At 48.5% G+C, this 20,647-nt stretch overlaps 1 protein-coding gene across 1 annotated transcript; it reads left to right on the plus strand.

Moving 5' to 3' along the window:
• The first annotated feature begins 7,142 nt into the window (after positions 1–7,142).
• LOC122552198 (keratin, type I cytoskeletal 19-like) lies at positions 7,143–19,672 on the plus strand. The gene is made up of 10 exons (XM_043694793.2): positions 7,143–7,694; positions 10,590–10,672; positions 11,411–11,567; positions 11,722–11,883; positions 14,088–14,213; positions 14,341–14,558; positions 16,712–16,797; positions 16,931–16,958; positions 17,986–18,002; positions 18,820–19,672. The coding sequence occupies exons 1-10, from the start codon at positions 7,206–7,208 to the stop codon at positions 18,837–18,839; spliced, it is 1,386 nt and encodes a 461-aa protein (XP_043550728.2). The 5' UTR covers positions 7,143–7,205; the 3' UTR covers positions 18,840–19,672.
• The last annotated feature ends 975 nt before the right edge of the window (positions 19,673–20,647 follow it).

The following is a 20,647-nucleotide window of genomic DNA, read 5'->3' on the forward strand; positions in this document are numbered from 1 at the left end:
GGGCTGAATGGCCTCTTTCTGTTCTGCAGGGATTCTATGTCACCAGGTAGCAATATTAATTGCTACAAATCGAGGAACTGTCTTTTTCTAGTTCCTCCATTCATCACAACATCTCTTTAAATATTCTACCCAGCTACCTGTGTCTAATCATAAATTATGCATGTCTTCAAGGAGTTTTAGTTTGGAGGAGGGGGGAAGGCAGGAACAGGGGATGGTCAGCCATGATCATATTGAATGGCAGAGCAGGCTCGAAGGGCTGAATGGCCTCCTCCTGCTCCATAGAAGAATCATAGTTTGGAAGCAGGCAATTCAGCCCATCGGGTCCACACCGACCCTCCAAAGAGCAACCCACTCAGACCCATCCCATCCCAGTGCAACTGCATTTCCCATGGCTAGTGCACCTAAGCCTGCACATTCCTGGATACTATGGGCAATTCAGCCAATCCACCTGACCTCCACATCTTTGGACTGTGGGAGGAAACTGGAGCACCCGGAGGAAACTCTACACAGACAGTCGCCCGAGGCTGGAATCGAACCCGGGTCCCTGGCGCTGTGAGGCGGCCATGCTAACCACCGTGTCACCAAGACTCAGCCAGCATGCCGCCATGTTTCCCTGTTTCTAGAAAGTTTCTCTTCTGGGTTCCAGCCACATATGCTTTGATATGATCTGACATCACCGAAGATGCACTTTAACAATGAGAATAATGTCTTTTGGCCTCTTGTACATAGTAACTGGAGCTCCTAATCCCTTCATCTCTGACAGCCACATGCTGACAGCTGGAAGGTTACCTCTAGTCTCCTTCCCCTACCTTCAATTCTCCTCTCCCATGGCTAGACACAGTATGGCTGGCCACGAAAGAGAGCCATTACATTGTATGAGTCTGGGTGGGTGAGGAAGATCAATAGGCCTGTGAGGAAATGCACAGAAAGAGCAGGTCGCAGGCGTACACAGGAGATCAGTATGAGGCAGGAATGAAGGTGTGATGGGATAGTGCTTGAGAAGTGAATCGTGATAAGGCACATTGGATGGAAACAAAGATGCAATCCTACTCACCTTTCCTGACCTGGTTAGGTCCTTGAAATTCATACAATGAAGTTCATCCATGCTCCTGCTGCTTCAGTCCTGGGCTGATTTCTTGACATTAACAATGAGTTTCTTTGTCCTTGAAAATAACTCTTCAGAGGCCAGCATCCCATCCCCGATCACCCTTTATTTACAAATGCAGAGCCATTGACAATAGCACTGCCTCTGACTGAGTCAGGTATTCCATATCCCTGACATTTATCCTTTCATGTCAGCCAGAGCTCCCCGATTGAATCATAGAATCCCGACAATGTGGAAACAGGCCCTTTGGCCCAACGTCCACACCAACCCTCCGAAGAGTAACCAACCCAGACCCATTCCCCTACCCTACTGCCCTACTAATGCACCGCCCAGAACACTATGGGCAATTTAGCATGGCCAATCCACCCTAACCTGCACATCCCTGAACACTATGGGTAATTTAGCATGGCCAATCCACCCTAACTTGCACATCCCTGAACACTATGGGTAATTTAGCATGGCCAATCCACCCTAACCTGCACATCCCTGAACACTATGGGGCAATTTAGCATGGCCAATCCACCCTAACTTGCACATCCCTGAACACTATGGGCAATTTAGCATGGCCAATCCACCCTAACCTGCACATCTTTGGATTGTGGGAGGAAGCCAGGGCACCCGGAGGAAACCCACACAGACACGGGGAGAATGTACAAACTCCACACAGACAGTCGCCCGAGGCTGGAATCGAACCTGGGACCCTGGCGCTGTGAGGCAGCAGTACTAACCACTGAGCCACCGCGCCATCCCTAATGGATCAGATTAACAGATCCAATGAGGGAACTCATATTCTATGAGGTGTAGCTGGCTGACCTTGTCACAATCACTACAGTCCTGTTGCAGGGAAATGGAAACTGCTTCCCGATTCTCACTGCCTCTGTGAGGCTGCTCATGGAAACTGTGGGGAGCAGAGCTTTGGGCATGTTATCCCCATACCCTATACTGTATCCAATGCCATGCAACGTGCCTCGTTGGATTTTCCCTCTAGTCGGGATGCGAGCATATATCGTCATTGGCAATCACTCGCTAATGAGTATGATTGTCCAGCTAGGAAACTGCATGTCACTGGTCATGGGTTCTGTTGGTCCTTGCATGACTGATAATCCCAATCCTGGAGCCACATCTCCGACATCTCCAGGAGGTGGGAATTGATCCTTGGCCTTGAGATCATTGGCATTCCTTTCTCAGGTTCCTTTTCCATGAGTGTTCTTGAAGAATTGTGTCCCTTTGAACAGGAACTTCTGTTAAGTCAGTGTCTTCTGCACAAGGATCTCTCAGGCATTGACATCTACGTTGATGGAAGCCTTCAGCGTGCCTTCGGAATTCTCTCTTCTCTCATTCAAGTGCCTTCCTTGACCACGGTGATGAAGATTGGTTTGGCTGTTGATGCTCAGGAACCCTAAGCACGTGTCCAGGGGAGCTGGTTATGATGATCACAGCCTCGATGCTGGTGGTATTACCCCCATCCTTGCAGAGGGACGGGTTAGCCTGATAGTCTTACCACTAGACCATTAATCCAGAGATGCAGATAATGTTCTGGGGATCTCGGCTCAAATTGTGGCAGATGGTGGAATCTGTATTTGAGATACAATCTGGAATGTCTGATGATGACCATGGAATGATTGTCAGTCCATCTGGTCCTTAGGGAAGGAATCTGGTGTCCTCACCTAGTCTGACTACATGTGACTCCAGCCTCACAGCAATGTGATTGATGCTCAGCTGCTCTCTGGGCGATTAGGGATGGGTGCCATGGTGGCTCAGTGGTTAGCGCTGCTGCCTCACAGAACCAGGGAGCCGGGTTCGATTTCACCCTTGGGTGACTGTGTGGAATTCTCCTCCTGTCTGTGTAGGTTTCCTCCCACAGTCCAAAGTTGTGCAGGTTAGATGGACTGGCCATGGGAGATTGCCCATAGTGTCCAGGGATATCCAGATTAAGTGGGTTAGCAATGCGAAATGCAGAGTTACAGGGTAGGGGGTTGGTGATGTTCTTCAGAGGAGGGGTGGTGGGCTCGATGGGCTGAATGTCCTGCTTCCACACTGTAGGGATTCTATGATTTTATGATGAATGTTGGCCCAGCCAGTGATGCCGTCATCATTCTGAACGAATAACAAAAAAGATTAGATGGGCATACACTAAGTGTGTGGTGCTGGAAAAGCAAAACAGGTCAGGCAGTATCCAAGGAGCAGGACAGTTGATATTTCGGGCATAAGCTGTTCATGAGGAATGCATCCAGGGCTCCCTGAAATGTTGATTCTACTGCTCCTCGGATGCTGCCTGACCTGCTGTGCTTTTCCAGCGCCACACTAATCGACTCTGATCCCCAGCATCTGCCATCCTCACTTTCTCCTACAGACTGACTTCATGCCACCAGTTGTACCCCATACAACTCCCTCTGGGGTCACATGTAGGCCAGGTCAGGTAAAGACGGAAGATTTCCTTCCCTAAAAGGCATCATTGAACGCAATGGGTCTTTATAGCAATCGACACCATTGTGTTAGCTGTCACTGAATTCAAACTTTACCATCCCCTGTAGTGGAATTTGAACTCATTCCCCTCAGAACATTATCCTGACAGTCTAAGGATTGCTATGCTAGCAACATTACTACAGAACGGTGTCAAGTTATAGAATATGAATGCAAAGTCAGCCATAACTACCTGGATACCAAACAAAACAAATTCCTTGGCTAAAGCACCTTTTGGGATGGGTTCAGACAGATTTCCAGTGAAATCTGTTTGCACACATCACCCCATATTGAAATGTTGCCTGCCACACCCACTATTCAGTTGGAAACATGCAAGAAGAGATAATAAGCTCAGAGCCAGAGGGCAGATGATGAACAAGCAGATTTTGCAACATAGACACTTGTACTAATTTAACTTTTTAACACTCAGCTTGTGACTTTGTGGCTCTTTTGGTATATCCAAAGGCTGTAGATTTAAAATCGCAGTCTCAAGCCACTCCGTGGCCTCTCTATCCCTTCACTATCCATGCGACTCTATCCACGTGAACTTTAAGTTTATCTAACTCCTATGGCATCATCACAACCCACCATTAGCAGCTGCACCCACAATATCAAAGGGGTGTACTGGTCATATCATGTAAACCAGCAGCCTAGGGTGAAGTTCTGGTGAGGTGAGTTCAGATCCCCCATGGCATTTAGTCTCAGTGACGACATAATTTGTAACCACTGCCACTTGAAAATGAACCCCATTGGGCACACTAATGCCCTTTGAGGAAGGAAATCTGCTGTCACTACCTGGTCTGACCTACATGGAATCCCAGACCCTACTGCAATGTAGCTGACCCTTACCTGCCCTCTGAAAATGGTCTGAACAAGCCACTCAATTTGAACATGGGAGGCCAATGCCCACCTCTCATGAGACAATGAAAGGAAAAATGATGCCTGGCTTTTAGAATTCCAAGCAGAACTCTCTATTTTTTGAGAAGACCCCTCCTCCTTTAAGACCATCCTTCCTTCTTTGATAAAGCATTTGCTTTCCCTTAAGCACTCTCGTCTGCTTAAGGGCCTTTGGGAGACTTTGCTAAACTGCGGGCACCATGTAAACACAAGTTGTTGTTGCCTGAACTTGAAGCGACTGCCAGTCTCACCTGCATCCCACTGCGAAGGTGTCAGCCCTTAAGATGAGTTTGGGAATGTGCTGCATGACCCATCCTGTAACGGGCGGCGACTGATTGTGAGTGAGTGGGTATCGATTTAAGTGGCAAAAAAGAAATGATGGTTACTTTCAGGGAAAAAACATCCACTTTCGAGCAGCAGGTAGTTAGGATCTGAAGGGCCCAGCCTGAGAGTGTGGCAGAGGTGGGTTAAATCAAAGCTCTTACCTGGAACTGAGAAATTCACAATGTTCTGGGAAGGGGTTGGGTCACTGGCACGAATTGAATTAGAGTTATAGAATCATTCGGCACGGAAACAGACCCTTCGGTCCAACCCGTCCATGCCGACCAGATATCCCAACCCAATCTAGTCCCACCTGCCAGCACCCAGCCCATATCCCTCCAAACCCTTCCTATTCATATACCCATCCAAATGCCTCTTAAATGTTGCAATTGTACCAGCCTCCACCACATCCTCTGGCAGCTCATTCCATACACGTACCACCCTCTGTGTGAAAAAGTTGCCCCTTAGGTCTCTTTTATATCTTTCCCCTCTCATCCTAAACCTATGCCCTCTTGTTCTGGACTCCCCAACCCCAGGGAAAAGACTTTGTCTATTTATCCTATCTATGCCCCTCATAAAATTGTAAACCTCTATAAAGTCACCCCTCAGCCTCCGACACTCCAGGGAAAACAGCCCCAGCCTGTTCAGCCTCTCCCTGTAGCTCAAATCCTCCAACCCTGGCAACATCCTTGTAAATCTTTTCTAAACCCTTTCAAGTTTCACAACATCTTTCCGATAGGAAGGAGACCAGAATTGCATGCAATATTCCAACAGTGGCCTAACCAATGTCCTGTTCAGCCGCAATATGACCTCCCAACTCCTGTACTCAATACTCTAATCTTGCTTGTCTGCGTTTGGCCCCTATCCCTCTGAACCTTTCCAGGCCATCTACCTGTCCAAATATCTTTTAAATGTGGGTACTGCAGATGCTGGAGATTAAAGTCAAAATTAGAGTGGTGCTAGAAAGTACAGCAAGTCAGGCAGTATCTGGGAAGCAGGAAGGGCTGATGAAGGGCATATGCCCGAAACATTGATTTTCCTGCTCCTCGGATGCTGCCTGACCTGCTTTGCTTTTCCAGCACCACTCTAATGTTGATTTTAAATGTTGCAGATGTATCTGCATCTACCATTTCCTCTGGCAGTTCACTACACACACATTTCTAAGTTGAGAGGAGAGAGATTTAAAAGAGACGTGAGGGGCACCCTTTTTATACAGAGGGTAGTTCATGTGCGGAATGAATGTCCTGAGGAAGTGGTGGATGTGGGTACAGTAACAACGTCTAAAACACATTTGGATGTTTACCTGAATAGAAAAGGTTTGGAGGGATATGCATCAGAAGCAGACAGGTGGGACTAGTTTAGGTTGGGATTATGATCGGCGTGGACTGGGTTGGACTGTGTCTGTGCTGCATGAATCAATGATTCTCTGTGTGAAAAAGTTGCCCCTTGCGTCCCTAGGAGAAAGTGAGGACTGCAGATGCTGGAGATCAGAGCTGAAAATGTGTTGCTGGAAAAGCGCAGCAGATCAGGCAGCATCCAAAGAGCAGGAGAATCGACGTTTCGGGCATAAGCCCTTCTTCAGGAAGTATTGCCTATTCAACCTTTCTCCTCTTCTTGGGGTGGGGGAGTTCAGAACTAGAGGGTATAGGTTTAGGGTGAGAGGGAAAAGCTATAAAAGGGACCTAAGAGCAATGTTTTCAGGCATGGAGTGAAGTGCCAGAGGAAATGGTGGAGGCTGGTACAATAGCAATATTTAAAAGGCATTTGGATGGGTATATGAATAGGAAGGGTTTGGAGGGATATGGGCTAAGTACTGGCAAATGGGACTAGATTAATTTAGGGTATCCGGTCTGCAGACAAGTTGGACTGAAGGGTCTGTTTCCATCTCTATGACTCAATGTCCCATAGTTTTGAACTCCCCCTACCCTGGGGAAACACCTTAGCGGTTCAGAGACAGAAAAAAGACTTGGAAAAACACAGCAGCTCTGTGGAGAGAGAGAGAGAAAAACAGAGGTTAACAGTTCGGGTGCAGGTATCCTTTTTCAGAACGTGAGGAGAAGTTTCTGTTGTCCAGCAGTTCTTTTTTTTTGGGGGGGGGGGTATAAATAAGAAACTTGTTGACCTGTTGTTAAAGAGTGCTGGAGGCCTTCCTTTTGTGTCCTCCCAATCAGGGAGGCAGTTCAGGTCCCTCTGGATCTGAGACACGGGAGGCTGGAGGGAAAAGGTGTGACCAGTCTCTGTGGGTGCGGCTCTCTGCCTTTGGCTGTGGGCGGGGGGGGGCGTGCCTGTGTTGGATAATAAGAGGGGAGGCAGATCGGAGACACTGAGCTCGCAGTGCCACCTCAGGAGTTGGGAGGGAGGAAAGGACTGGTCCAAAAGTTCTGTTGGATTGCTATCGTTAGTGTGAGAGTTTAGCAGGATGTCCAGCATGAAAAAGACAATGACGGTCAGCAGCAGCAGCAGCAGCAGGGGTGGTGGGATGGCTTTAAGTGGACTGAATCTCGGTGGTGGTTGGGGCACAAGCGGAGGAGCCGCTTACATCCGCTCAGCCTCCCAGCCAAGGCAGTTCTCCAGTTACTCACTGACCACCGGGAGCAGAAGTGGACCCCGCATCAGCCTGGCGGCTGGGGCCGGCTCCATGGGCTTCTCCCGGGGCTACAGCGGCTCGGTCTCCTCCGGGCTCGGCTCCAACTCCCTCGCCTTGATATCCGGGGGTTTGGGGATGAACGAGAAGGACACCATGCAGGCCCTCAACCAGCGGCTGTGCGCCTACCTGGAGAAGGTCCGCTCGCTGGAACAGGACAACTGCAGGCTGGAGAAGGAGATCCGCGAGTTCGCCACCTCCAGGTCCATTGACACCTTCGACTGGTCGGTCTACAACAGCACAGTCAAGCCCCTGCAGGAGCAGGTAGGTCCCTCCCTCCCTCCATGGCCTGGGGCAGTGAAGGGGCAAAACCACAATGACAACCCCCTTGCAGAGGCTGGGGTCCCCCTGGTGTGGCTGTCTACGGCACAGCTGCCTGTTCTCACATTGCAATCCTAGATTGCATTCACCCAGAGCTGGGCTATTGTGACACAGTGGTAGTGCCCCTGCCTCTAAGGCGGGAGGTTAAAGTCCCACCTGCTCCGCAGGAGTTCTGGACAGGCTGCCTCGAAAGGGCGCATCAGAAATTCAACTGTTAGCCATCGTGCACAGGGAGGTCGGTGTCAGATCCGTGTGTAGAGTCATAGAGGTGTACAGCATGGAAACAGACCCTTCGATCCAACTCATCCATGCCAACCAGATATCCTAACCTAATTGCCAGCACTTGGTCCATATCCCTCTAAACCCTTCCTATTCATATACCCATCCAAATCCCTTTTAAATGTTGTGATTGTACCAGCCTCCACCACTTCCTCTGGCAGCTCATTACACACACACCACCCTCTGTGTGAAAATTTTGCCCCTTAGATCCCTTTTAAATATTTTCCCTCTCACTCTAAACCTATGCCCTCTAATTTTGGACTCCCTTACCCTGGGGGAAAAAAAACCTTGTCTATTTACCCTATCCATGCCCCTCATGATTTTATAAACCTCTATAAGGTCACCCATCAGCATTCAGTGCTCCAGGGAAAACGGCCCCAGCCTATTCAGCCTCTCCCTATAGCTCAAACCCTCCAACCCTGGCAACATCCATTTAAATCTTTTCTGAACACAGCAGATCTGAAAGGATGATTTCTGACTTATGTGGGCCAAACCAGGTAAAAATGGGAGTCTTCCTTTCCATTAGTGATGCCAACAGGTGGTCACACACCTCTATTGCAAATACAGATGACTTGGTGACTTGAATCCAAAAATTCTCCCTGTGACGGTGGTGAGACTTGAAGACAGGTTTACTGACCGAGTGACATTACCATTGTCTCAACATCTGCCCCTTGCACTCAGGGACTGCAAAAATGGCATTCTAAGCCCGTTAGCTGAGCAAGGGATTAAACAGCCAGCACGTCTGCTTCCCAATGCATTTTGTAAAGGGTGTGTTTTGGGTGGGTGGGGTGCAGAGAAGTGCAGTCGTGGGACAATGGCAGTGTCCCAAATCTGAGCCAGGGAATCTAGGTTCAAGACAAACTCTGTCTCACTCTGTCTCACTCTCTCACTCCAAAGGAATGGAATAACTAGGAACATGGTCAAGAGTCCTGTGGTTTCTCAGGATTATTGTGAAAAGCAGCAGGCACCCCTGAACGAAACCTCAGCTTGGGCACACCCCCACCCACCAAGAACTGAAAATAAAAATTCTGCATTCATAATTTCAGATTTATTATTCACAAAACAAAAATTATGATGATTGTGATTGCAAATTCTCATTATTGGACACATTTTATGGGATTTATGTCAAAGCTAACATGCATTGTAATGCGTAATGTTGGCTGACTTGATGTAATATTGTGTTCCTTAAATAGTTACGAGATGATTTTCTGAAAGATTTACACAATTAATCACTGCAGTAGAGTGGTCTTAATTAAATGAATGTTCTCCGGCTTCCAGGTTTTGGACTATGAATGTAGATGTACAAATCTGTAAAACTGTCACACAAACAGAGTGAGGCATGCAACATGAAATGCTGGCAATGTAGGTACACTGACTTGTCAGTTTCTCTGGAGATATATGGGTGGTGCAGTGGGTCAGTGGTAAGCACAGCTGCCTCAAGGTACCAGGGTCCCAGGTTTGATTCCACCCTCAGGCGACTGTCTGTGTGGAGTTTGCACATTTTCCCTTTGTCTGTGGAGGAGTGCTCCAGTTTCCTCCCATAGTCCAAAGATGTGCAGGATAGGTGGATTGGCCGAGAGAAATGCAGGGTTACAGGGGTAGGGAAGAGGAATGGTCTGGGTGGGATGCCTTTCAGAGGGTAGGTGTGGCCTGCTTCCACACTGTAGAGATTCTGTCAATTCTTATATTGCGTGCTGAACAGAGAACAAAGAACTGAGGATGCTGGAAATCTGAAACCAAAACAGGCATTCACAGAGAAACTCAGCAAGTCTGATAGCACCTGTGGAGAGAAAAACATTTCTGGTCCAGTGACTCTTCCCTCCAGAACTCAGTTGGAGTATTGGATGATGGTTTGGAGATTCATGAATAATTTGGTCAGTTTTTACTTATATCTGCAAACACCTTACACTCAAATAATTTCCCTTCAAGTTTCAGTGGACCTCTCTAACTTCCAATCATATTGATCTCGCTTTGGTGCACTTCCTATGCAGCCCTGACCTTGTATGCCTCGCTCTGTCTAAGCACCCTGTGATCTGTACCTCCTTGTTTGCTATGATCTGTCTGTACTGCTGGCAAAACAAAGCTTTTCACTGTGTTTAGGTACATGTGACTACAATAAATCGAATCAATAGCCTTGAGATTTCACTATAACTCACTATAACCCAGCGAAAGGTCCACATGAGATCAGGAGGCAGGGACTTCACAATGCAAAGGTCCCGATTAATGCTCTAGGTTTAATTTGGCGGTGCCCATGTTCTCTCATGGCTCTATTGACAGTATCTTACCACTGAACTGAGACTCAGGTTCAAATTGCACCTACTCCAGTGATGTGCAATACGTCTCCCTGAATAGGTTGATTGCATTGAAAGACTGCAGGTTGTTTAGGCCTGAGGATTTACAACAGACCCGCACTGGCTCTATACAAACCTTGTCTGGCTTCCTTTGGGTGGTCCATGGTGTACACTGACACTGCCCCCAGGTTCTGCAGGGATGGGAAGGGGCTGTGGCTTTTGATTTTAAAACCTCTCTCCTAATGCTGTCCCTCCCCACCTCCCCCAGATTATCAATGCAATCCTGCAGAACTCCCAAGTCTGCCTGGAGATCGACAACGCCAAGCTCGCTGCTGAAGACTTCAAGAATAAGTGAGTGGAGTGGTTACTGTTCTACCACACTGGAAAGGGTGGGAGCTAGGGCAGGGGTGTGCTACAAATACAGCCGGTATTACTACCACCCCCCACCCCCTTCCCCATATGGGTTCACAGGACGTAGGTGTATACCTGCCCGGAAGACCCAGTGTTGTGTCACGGCTAACTTGCATTCACATAGTGCCTCCAATGTCGTGAACCACAACCCCGGAACGTTCCCATAACAAAACCTGGCGCCAAGTCATTTTAAAACGACACGGGGACAAGTGATGAGAAGCTTTCATCAGTGAAAGATTATGGAGTGTCTCCGACAAGGGAGAGAAACCGTGAGGTTAAGGAAGGAATACCAGAATTTAGGGTTCAGGTCTGCCCTCTGGGGTTGAATATTAAGATTGGGATGAGCGCAGGTACCTCAGAGGATCCTGGGGCTGGAGGCAGTGGTGAAGCCAAGAGGAGGATTTGACGAAAACAGTCAGAGAATTTGAGAATGGCTGCAAATGTGGACAGGACTGGTGATACAAGGTAGAATAGAGGGCAGCTACCTTTCAGTTGAGCTAAAGTCTACAAAGGAATGTGAGTTGAGAGGTTGGTTAGGAACCCATTGGACTTGTCTCCAAGTAACAATGGCACAGACAGTTGGGGTCTTTCACATGGGGCTGTGGACCAAGGAGAGAAGCCTTGACTGCTCCTGCCTTATGCTGACCTTGTTTCCTTGGGGTCCTGTGTCTTTTGCAGGTTGGAGACTGAGTTGAGACTGAGACAAAGTGTGGAGCTCGATATTGATGGACTGCACCAACTGAAGCAAACCTACCTGGACCTACAGGGCAATTTGGTTGGTGAGATTGCTGCACTGGAAGAGGACATTGCCGCCCTGAAGAAGGACCATGAAGAGGTGGGTGTCACAAACATGACAGGGTGTTACCCTATAGTGGGAATAACAATGTGATGCCACCCTAGTGCCAATAGTGGGTAATAGAATAACTGGCTCCCTCCATTATGCAATAGGTTATATTGTTTAAATGTTTTATCACCTTTTTCTTCTTCAGCAACTGAGGATGCTGCGACTGCAGAAGACTGCAGATATCGATGTCCAAGTTGACTCCGGTCCTCCTGCTGATATGGCTGCGAAACTGCAGGAAATGAGAGATAGTTACGCCAGGATTGCAGACCAGAATAAAAAAGATTTGGACAATTGGTACCAGGAGCAGGTAGGCTTGGGTTCAGCAACAAGGGCAGTGTCTGATTCGGAAAGGGGCCTGTGAGGGTGGGACAGCAAGGTGAGGCTCTTTGCTAACTCTCATTGAAAGTGCAGCACCAAACAACTCCATCTTCACCCTCCCTTCTCAGAGTTAGAAGGCTTGATGGTTAATATCCCTTTCTCGCCAATAAAGCCAGGCCAAGGCTCAGTACTGAGAGTGGGCTACATGGCCAGGGGAACACCAACTTTCAGAGGAGACATTAACTACTTGGATTTCCCCAGTGTCTCCTGAATGGTGTGTATTCAGCATTGCTGTCCTTGGGCAATAATTATCCCTCATTAAACCCAAATAATCAAATCACGGCCACAATCAGGTTATTGTTCATTGGAGCTGCAGCAGGTGAATCACCTTCTGGGCTTCTGAACAATGGCAATGACTCCCCAAGAACGTGGGAAATAGGAACAGAGTAGACCATTCACACCTTCGAGTTTGTCCCTCTACTCAATGAGACCATGGCTGATTTTTCTCCTCCCACCTCATTTTCCTGCATTCTCCCCACGGTCCTTTCCTGTGGTAAACATGTTAAAGTCTCTGCCTTGACATAGGCTGAGCCTGCACAGCCCTCTGGGGCAGAGAATTCCAAAGGTTAGCCAGTCTCAGAATGAGGAAATTCCTTCTTACCTCAGTCCTAAGTAGCTGTCAATTCTGAGTCTGTGCTCTTGGTCCAAGACCAATCCCTAGTTCTCCCAGCCAGAGGGAAATATTCTTTTTTTTTTTAGATTACTTACAGTGTAGAAACAGGCCCTTCGGCCCAATAAGTCCACACTGCCACGCCGAAGCGCAACCCACCCATACCCCTACATTTACCCCTTACCTAACACTGCGGGCAATTTAGCATGGCCAATTCACCTGACCTGCACATCTTTTGGACTGTGGGAGGAAACCGGAGCACCCGGAGGAAACCCACGCAGACATGGGGAGAATGTGCAAACTCCACACAGTCAGTCGCCTGAGGCGGGAATTGAACCCGGGTCTCTGGCGCTGTGAGGCAGCAGTGCTAACCACTGTGCCACCGTGCCGCCCGTAAAGGCATTGACCCTCTGTAAAGGAATTCTGTATGGTTGAGTGAGGTCATCTCTTCAATAACTGTATACCACAAAGGCAATACTGCACGGGGCCTAGAGCCAGGGCTGGGAAAGCGACTACACGCAGTAAATGCAAGTCTTTCTTTCTCCCAATAACATAACCTCAAGGAGTGTCAGCAGCCAGCACTGACCCTGGAGGGTATACTGGTGCAATGCTATTTGTGTGTGTTTCTGTTTAGCTCAGCTGGCTGGATGGCTGGCTTGTGATGCAATGTGATGCCAACAGTGTGGGTTCACTGGCTGAGGTGACTGTGAAGGTCCTGCCTTCTCACCTGTGCCCCTGCCCTGAGGTGTGGGTGACCATCAGGTTAAACTCCCCACCAGTCGTCTCTCTCTGGATTGAGAGAGTGGTCCTCTGGGAAGGTGGTGCTTTCCCTTTCCTGCTCTGTGCCCCAAGGGGCTGGGGGAAGCTTCACTTGGTGTCTGCTCATTGGAAGCATTCGGCCTCAGTGCTACATTTCTACAATTTAATTGACTCCGTCATAACCAATGCCTTATGCAGTCATGGGGAGCTGATCTGATTGGTTACCGTGAGCACTGACACAATCTGGCCACTCTCACTGAGTCATTCAGGACACCCAAAGGAGGCCGCTCTGCCCATGGAGTCCATGTTGGCCCTGCTCATACCAATCTAATCATTCTCTTTCTCTCCTGAACCTTAATCCTCAGTATCCCCCAAACATTATTATCCCCATGTGCCCATCCCATTTGAAACAATCGATTTGTTCTGCCAACCCCTCCCTACCCTCCATGAGGGCAGTGGGTCAAAGGTCATTGTCATTCAATGTATTCCTCCTCATTCAGACACGCTGAGTAACCCCCTATCTCTCTCTCTCTCTCTTCCCCCCCCTCTCTCTGTGTGTGTCTCTCTCTCTGTCTCTGTGTCTCTCTCTCTGTCTCTATGTCTCTTTCTCTGTCTCTCTCTGTCTGTCTGTCTCTGTCTGTCTGTCTGTCTGTCTCTCTGTCTCTCTCTCTTTCTCTCTCTGTCTATTCACCCACCCACCGTGGCTTATTGTCTCTCGTTACCTCTCTCTCTCTCTGTGTCTCTGACTCTCTTGGATTTCTCAGGTACAGATTCAAGTCACACAGACCACACAGGCTAACCTGGCTTCTGATGGGGTGAAGGCCGAGCTTACTAAATACCATCAGGATTTGCAGACCCTGAACGCTGAATATAATGCCTTGATTGGTGCTGTAAGTAACTCCTGACTGTTTATTCCAATGTTATTCTGGGTCGGAATTGAAACAGGTTCGGAGCTCCCATTTGGGGCTGGGCCTAAATGAATGGCTAACTGTGTGAAACCTGCCTTGTCGTTTTCAGCTGAGGGGCCTGGAAAATAACCTGATGAGTGTTGAGTCCAGGTACGGCATGGAGCTGCAGACACTACAGTGTAGAATCGGAGATCTAGAAGGCAGGCTGGGAGAAATCAGGAACAGCATCTGTATGCAGACACAGGAATATGAGAAGCTCCTTAACATCAAGATGAAACTGGAGAGTGAAATTCAGCAGTACAGGGCTCTTCTGAATCAGAGCCAAAGGTAAGACACCGTCGTCATCTTGATAGAATTCCTACAGTATGGAAATAGGCCCTTCGGCCCAACAAGTCCACGCTGGCCCGCTGAAGAGTATCCCACCCAAATCCATTCCCCTACCCTACTACTGTACATTCACCTTGATTTAATGCACCTAACCTACACGTCCTGGAACATTATGGTCAATTTCCAATAGCGAATTCAATTAACCTGCACATTTTTGGACTGTGGGAGGAAACTGGAGCAAACCCACGCAGACACGGGGAGAATGTGCAGACTCCACACATCTGAGGCTGGAATCGAACTCGGGTCCCTGCCGCTGTCAGGCAGCAGGGCAAACCACTGAGACACCGTGCTGTGTCAGTGAGTGGAAGCAGCATTAGGAACCAGAGGAGCCGATTTAAACAAACCTCCACCAGCCCCCACCCCATGCCTCTGGTATTCAACCAAATAGGCCCTGAGTACCATTATCTCGCACTGTGTCCCGGGGCCCACGTAGAACAACCTTTATCTGTCATTCCCCGCTCACAAGTCTGCAAACGTCTTGTGGAAAGCCAGGACGCTCAACAGTTTGATGGAAGTCTGGGTTTGAGTGTGGTCTCTATACAAGAAACGTAGAGAATGGGGGCAGGAAGTGGCCATTCGACCCCCTGAGCCTGCTCTGCCACTCAATGGCTCATTGTCATCTGACTCAATCCCACAAGCCCCCCACGCCCCAGGATGTGAATGCTGCTAGCAAATCCAACATCTGTACCCCATCCCTGATTGCCTCCTGCCAAGGTGGTGGTAAGCTGTCTTCTTAACTCCTTGCTATGGGCCGGAGACACCCACAATGCCCTTAGGGAGGGAATTCCAGGATTTTGACCCAGTGACCCTGAAGGAACTGTGATATATTCCCAAGTCAGGGTGGTGAGTGACTTGGAGGGGAACTTGCAGGGGGTAGCATTCCCACGTATCTGTTGCCCGTGTCCTTCTAGATGGAAAATGGTATTCTCCTCTTCTCTGTGTGGGTTTCCTCTGGGTGCTCTGGTTTCCTCCCACAGTCCAAAGATGTGCAGCATAGGTGGACTGGCCATTCTAAATTGCCCCATAGTGTCCAGGGATGTGTGGGCTAGGTTGGTTAGCCATGGGAAATGCAAAGTTACAGGGCTAGAGTAGGGGGGTTGAGACTGGGTGGAATGCTTTTCAGAGAGTTGGTGTGGACTTGTTGGGCTGAAAGGCCTGTTTCCACACTGTAGGGATTGTATGGAAATATATGGTCTCAGAAGGAGTTCCTGGTGACTGGGGAGTCCAGAAGGAGGGGTCACAGTTTAAAGATATGGGGTAGGCCATTTAGGACCGAAATGAGGAGAAATGTCTTCACCCAGAGAGTGGGGGAGCCTCTGGAATTCTCTGCCATAGAGAGCGATTGAGACCAAAAATGTTTTTAAGAAGGAGATAGATGTAGTCCTTGGGGCTAAAGTGATCAAAGGGAATGGGGAGAAAATGGGAACAGGGGACTGAGTTGGATTATAGTGAATGGTAAATGGCCTCGTCCTGCTCCTAGTTTCTATGTTTAAAAGGTGTCCCTAAGGAGCTTCTATAAGTTGCCATTTTCCTGCTTGTAGATGGTATCCCATCCCCATTGATGAGCCTTATTATGTTAATACAAACCATTGGGTTGGTGTATCATAGAATCACAAAATCCCTACTGTATGGAAACAGGCAAGTCAGCCTGTCAAATCCACACCTGGGTGGACATAGGCAGGACAAGAAATGTTTAATTCCATGGCAGTGTTGCCAATTGCCCAGGATTTCCTTGGAGTCCACAGTAATTACAGATTAATCCACTCTGCGTCATTCGGAGCCACACTCAGAGGTTCTGACGGTGGTGTCCAACAGAGTGGTAGCAGTCCATGTGGATAGAGTCCCTGGGTTATCTCTGACGAGAGTTGACTCGCCTCATCATTACTCTCCAATGTTTATTCTCCTGAAGTTGGTGGGGTGGGGAACAATGTCTGGACCCTAGTGACTGTCTTCAACCCTGGACAGAAGTCAGCGTCTGTGTCAGGAGGAAGTGACAGCTAACAGAATGCACTGTCTGGTGCAAAGGTAGCAAACTAACAAGGAGGATCCAGGTAAATGCTGCACTCAGTAATGAACCCTGTTCCTCTTTTCAGCTCGATCCAGTCTGGCGGCGGCTCCTCCGTATCCTTTGGGTTGGTGTCCGGATCCAAATCCGGATCTGGATCAGTATCTCAGTCTGGTAAGTATTCCAGTGCTTTTGTGAGATCTGCCTCTGCGCTCTGTAGGAAATGGGTTACTGTGTCATTTGCTAAATGTCCTACAATTGGTCTCTCTCAGTTTATCTTCACTGCGCTGTATTTTGTTTCTTTCAGGAACAGGGTCGAGCACCTCAACAACCACGTGAGTGAATTTGATACTTTCATTGTGACTGCGAATGTTACTCTTTCTATTGGGGAAAGAATTGTCGTGATTGGTCCCAATGTTTTTTAACTTGACTGTGATGTCATAATCAGGGAGGGGCTCCCATCAAACACTTCCAGGACAGGGACAGCACGGGGTTAGATACAGAGTAAATCTCCCTCTACACTGTCCCCCCCTATCCCAGGACAGGGACAGCACGGGGTTCGATACAGAGTAAAGCTAACTCTACACTGTCCCCATTAAACACTCCCAGGACAGGGACAGCACAGGGTTAGATACAGAGTAAATCTCCCTCTACACTGTCCCCCCCTATCCCAGGACAGGGACAGCACGGGGTTCGATACAGAGTAAAGCTAACTCTACACTGTCCCCATTAAACACTCCCAGGACAGGGACAGCACAGGGTTAGATACAGAGTAAATCTCCCTCTACACTGTCCCCCCCTATCCCAGGACAGGGACAGCACGGGGTTCGATACAGAGTAAAGCTAACTCTACACTGTCCCCATTAAACACTCCCAGGACAGGGACAGCACAGGGTTAGATACAGAGTAAAGCTCCCTCTACATTGTCCCCATCAAACACTCCCAGGAGAGGGACAGCACAGGGTTAGATACAGAGTAAAGCTCTCTCTACACTGTCCCAGGATAGGGACAGCACAGGGTTAGATACAGAGTAAGAGGATCAGTGAAATCTGGAGCTTATTCTGCTGGTTAATAATTTGACCTTTTCAAGATTGGGATAGACCGATATTGTTTCTGGGTGAGGGTACTAGTGTGAATGGAGGAAAGGTTGGTCGTTGTTGTTCAGATTCATCATGATTGAATTCAATGATGGAACAGGTTGAAGGGCCTGCTCTTGATCCTCCTGTTCTAAACATTATGGGGAAGGGATGTAGCAGCACTACACAGATTGACACTTGGTTTGGGTAGAGCTAGTTTCGGACAGGAAGTATATTTTATCTTGAAGAGCAGGCATTAACTTCTTTTGTCCTTTTCTCTTCACAGAACCAAAATTACCACAGGTAAGAACGCCTCCATGTTCCTTTATTTAAAGTCTATGTTTGTAGTTGGTAAAGACAACGTCATGCATTGTCCTGAACTCCTTTGGCCCATGTGCTTGAACTCTCGGTCAGTGATCAATTGGCCGATCCCAGCAAAGGCTGCCTTGTATCATGCTGTTCTTGAACATTGGCAGAACCTTTAACCTTCCACTGATCAGAATACACTCAAGACCGCCAAACACCAGCAACGCATACTCAAGGAGAAAAGGGTGTTGATTGGCTGGCTGAGGGTGTGGCACACAAGAGCAAGGTCTAGATTGGTCTCTGGGCTGCTTATAGTGAGCAGTCAGTGAGAGGCAGGCTGCTCCTTTCCTTTCTGATCCACATTAGTGATAAAGAGCAGTTTTGACTGAAGAAAGTTGCTGGTGAAGCCGCCTGTGTGACCTATGAACCTAGTGCGACTGGTTTTGTTTCAACAGAACTGGGGGGGGGAGGGGCACAGCCTCAAAATAAGGGGGAGCAGATTCAGGACTGAGTTGAGGAGGAACTTCTTCACCCAGAGGGTTGTGAGCTGGTGGAATTCCCCACCCAGTGAAGCAGTTGAGGCTGCCTTGTTGAATGTTTTTAAGGCAGAGCTAGATTTTTGAACAGTAAAGGAATTATGGGATACAGTGAGCAGGTGGGTAAGCGGAGCTGAGTCCATGAAAAGATCAGCCATGATATGATTGAATGTTGGAGCAGGCTGGAGGGGCCAGATGGCCTCCCCCTGCTCCTATTTCTTATGTACAGCAATTGAAGGATAGACAAATGATACCTGTTTTATTTGGTGTCTTTGCAGAAAGGATAAGTCGTTACTAATGAAGATGACTGACCCCGGGTCTCTCTCCAAAGCATCTTCTGCAGACCCAGCACGACTATTTGCTAACTTGGTTTCTTACAGAATCTCGGGTTGTGGGCTCTTCCCTTCCGCGCTCCTGTCTCATGGCCTTAACTTTCAGCGCAATAGAAATTGTAACAGAGTGCCCGCTGCTCCCTTCAGACACCAATCCTATCCACTGGAGGTTGCCACTCAAGGATAACCTTCCCAACACCACCTCTTAAAAGGCTGCACCCCTCCCAATCTCTGCCACCATGTGATGGCTCCTGAAGCCAGTTTTCCTCGTGCAGAAACGCCGACACCAGCATGACTGTGTGAGGGAGGCAATGTGACTGTTCCCATCCCCCATGTGGCGTCAGTGTGTCCCGACCGGCTGGTAGTGCCTATGGGCTGGATTCTTTGGCCTAGGAGCACGGTGAGTCTGATCACTGTTTGTTCCCTTTTGAGACTGAACCCAAGGTGAGGGATCTGCTGGAGATTCCCCGGCTGATGTGAGCCTCAGTGCGTTGCTGGGGGGGCTGGTTCTGTTACTTCCGAAAAGGCTAAATCACAGAAGTTGGGCCTTTCTCATGTGTGGCTGGCGTCCACCACCTCTGCCTTAACTCAGTGGGGTGAACCTCACAAAGTCTCACTCACCACTGGGCCTTAGTGACAAACATCCCTGTAGTGGGGCCTTGGACTGACCTGACCTATCTCTGGAACCGGACTGATGGCACCTGTGGGGCACTCTGGGTTGCTCAGAAATCTCAACGTCTTTCTCCATGTCCATTCTCTGCTTCAAAGCCAATCAATAAATACTCCTTTTGTCATCCTGCCCCACTGTGTGGTGTGAGTTATTATTGCGAGAAACATCAAACTCTCAGAAGCAGACAGGGCCTGAGGGATGTTGGGTGGAGGTATCCCAGTTTAGAACGGCGAAGGATTATAGAGTCATAGAGATGCACAGCCCAGAAACAGACCCTTCAGTCCATCTTGTCCAGGTCAACCAGATATCCCAACCTAATCTAGTCCCATTTGCCAGCACTTGGCCCATGTTCCTCTCAACTCTTCCTATTCATATACCCATCCAGATGCCTTTTAAATGTTGTAATTGTACCAGCCTTCCCCACTTCCTCTGGCAGCTCATTCCATGCCACCCTCTGTGTGAAAAAGTTGCCCCATTCGTCTCTTTCCCCTCTCACCCTAAACCTATGCCCTCTACTTCTGGACTCCCCCACCCCAGGGAAAGTCCTTGTCTATTTACCCTATCTATGCCCCTCATGATTTTATAAACCTCTATAAGGTCATCCCTCAGCCTCTGACCCTCCAGGGAAAACAGCCCCAGCCTATTCAGCCTCTCCATATAGCTCAAACCCTCCAACCCTAGCAACATCCTTGTCAATCTTTTCTGAACCCTTTCAAGCTTCACAACATCCTTCTGAAAGTAGGGAGACCAGAATTGAATGCTATATTCCAAAGGTGTCCTAACCAATGCCCTGCACAGCTGCAACATGACCTCCCAACTTCTATACTCAGTGCACTGACCAATGTGTACCAGATGCCGTCTTCATCATCCTGTCTACCTGCGACTCCAAATTTCAAGGAACCATGAGCCTTCACTCCAGGTCTATTTGTTTGACAACACAGCTACTAGTCAGTGGTAGGAAATGAAGGGAAACTATTGATATATAACCAAGAGTTTGCAAGGTTAAACTCCTATCAGTGGTCAACATACAGAACACGCAATTTGAAAAGTAGAAGATATCTACAAAAGGGAAGGTGGTAGATATTTGGAGGGAGAAAAAGACAC

The sequence above is a fragment of the Chiloscyllium plagiosum genome, unplaced genomic scaffold (assembly GCF_037043375.1).
Source record: "Chiloscyllium plagiosum isolate Xiang-an unplaced genomic scaffold, Cpla_swu_hap1 HiC_scaffold_45, whole genome shotgun sequence".
Classification (NCBI taxonomy): Eukaryota; Metazoa; Chordata; class Chondrichthyes; order Orectolobiformes; family Hemiscylliidae; genus Chiloscyllium; species Chiloscyllium plagiosum.

Bases quoted from the DNA above. Each gene is read 5' to 3' on its own strand.
- LOC122552198 (XM_043694793.2), top strand. From the start codon at position 7,206: ATGTCCAGCATGAAAAAGACAATGACGGTCAGCAGCAGCAGCAGCAGC. The intron at 10,673-11,410 runs GTGAGTGGAGTG...TGTCTTTTGCAG, and splicing joins GCTGAAGACTTCAAGAATAA to GTTGGAGACTGAGTTGAGAC. The intron at 11,884-14,087 runs GTAGGCTTGGGT...TGGATTTCTCAG, and splicing joins ACAATTGGTACCAGGAGCAG to GTACAGATTCAAGTCACACA.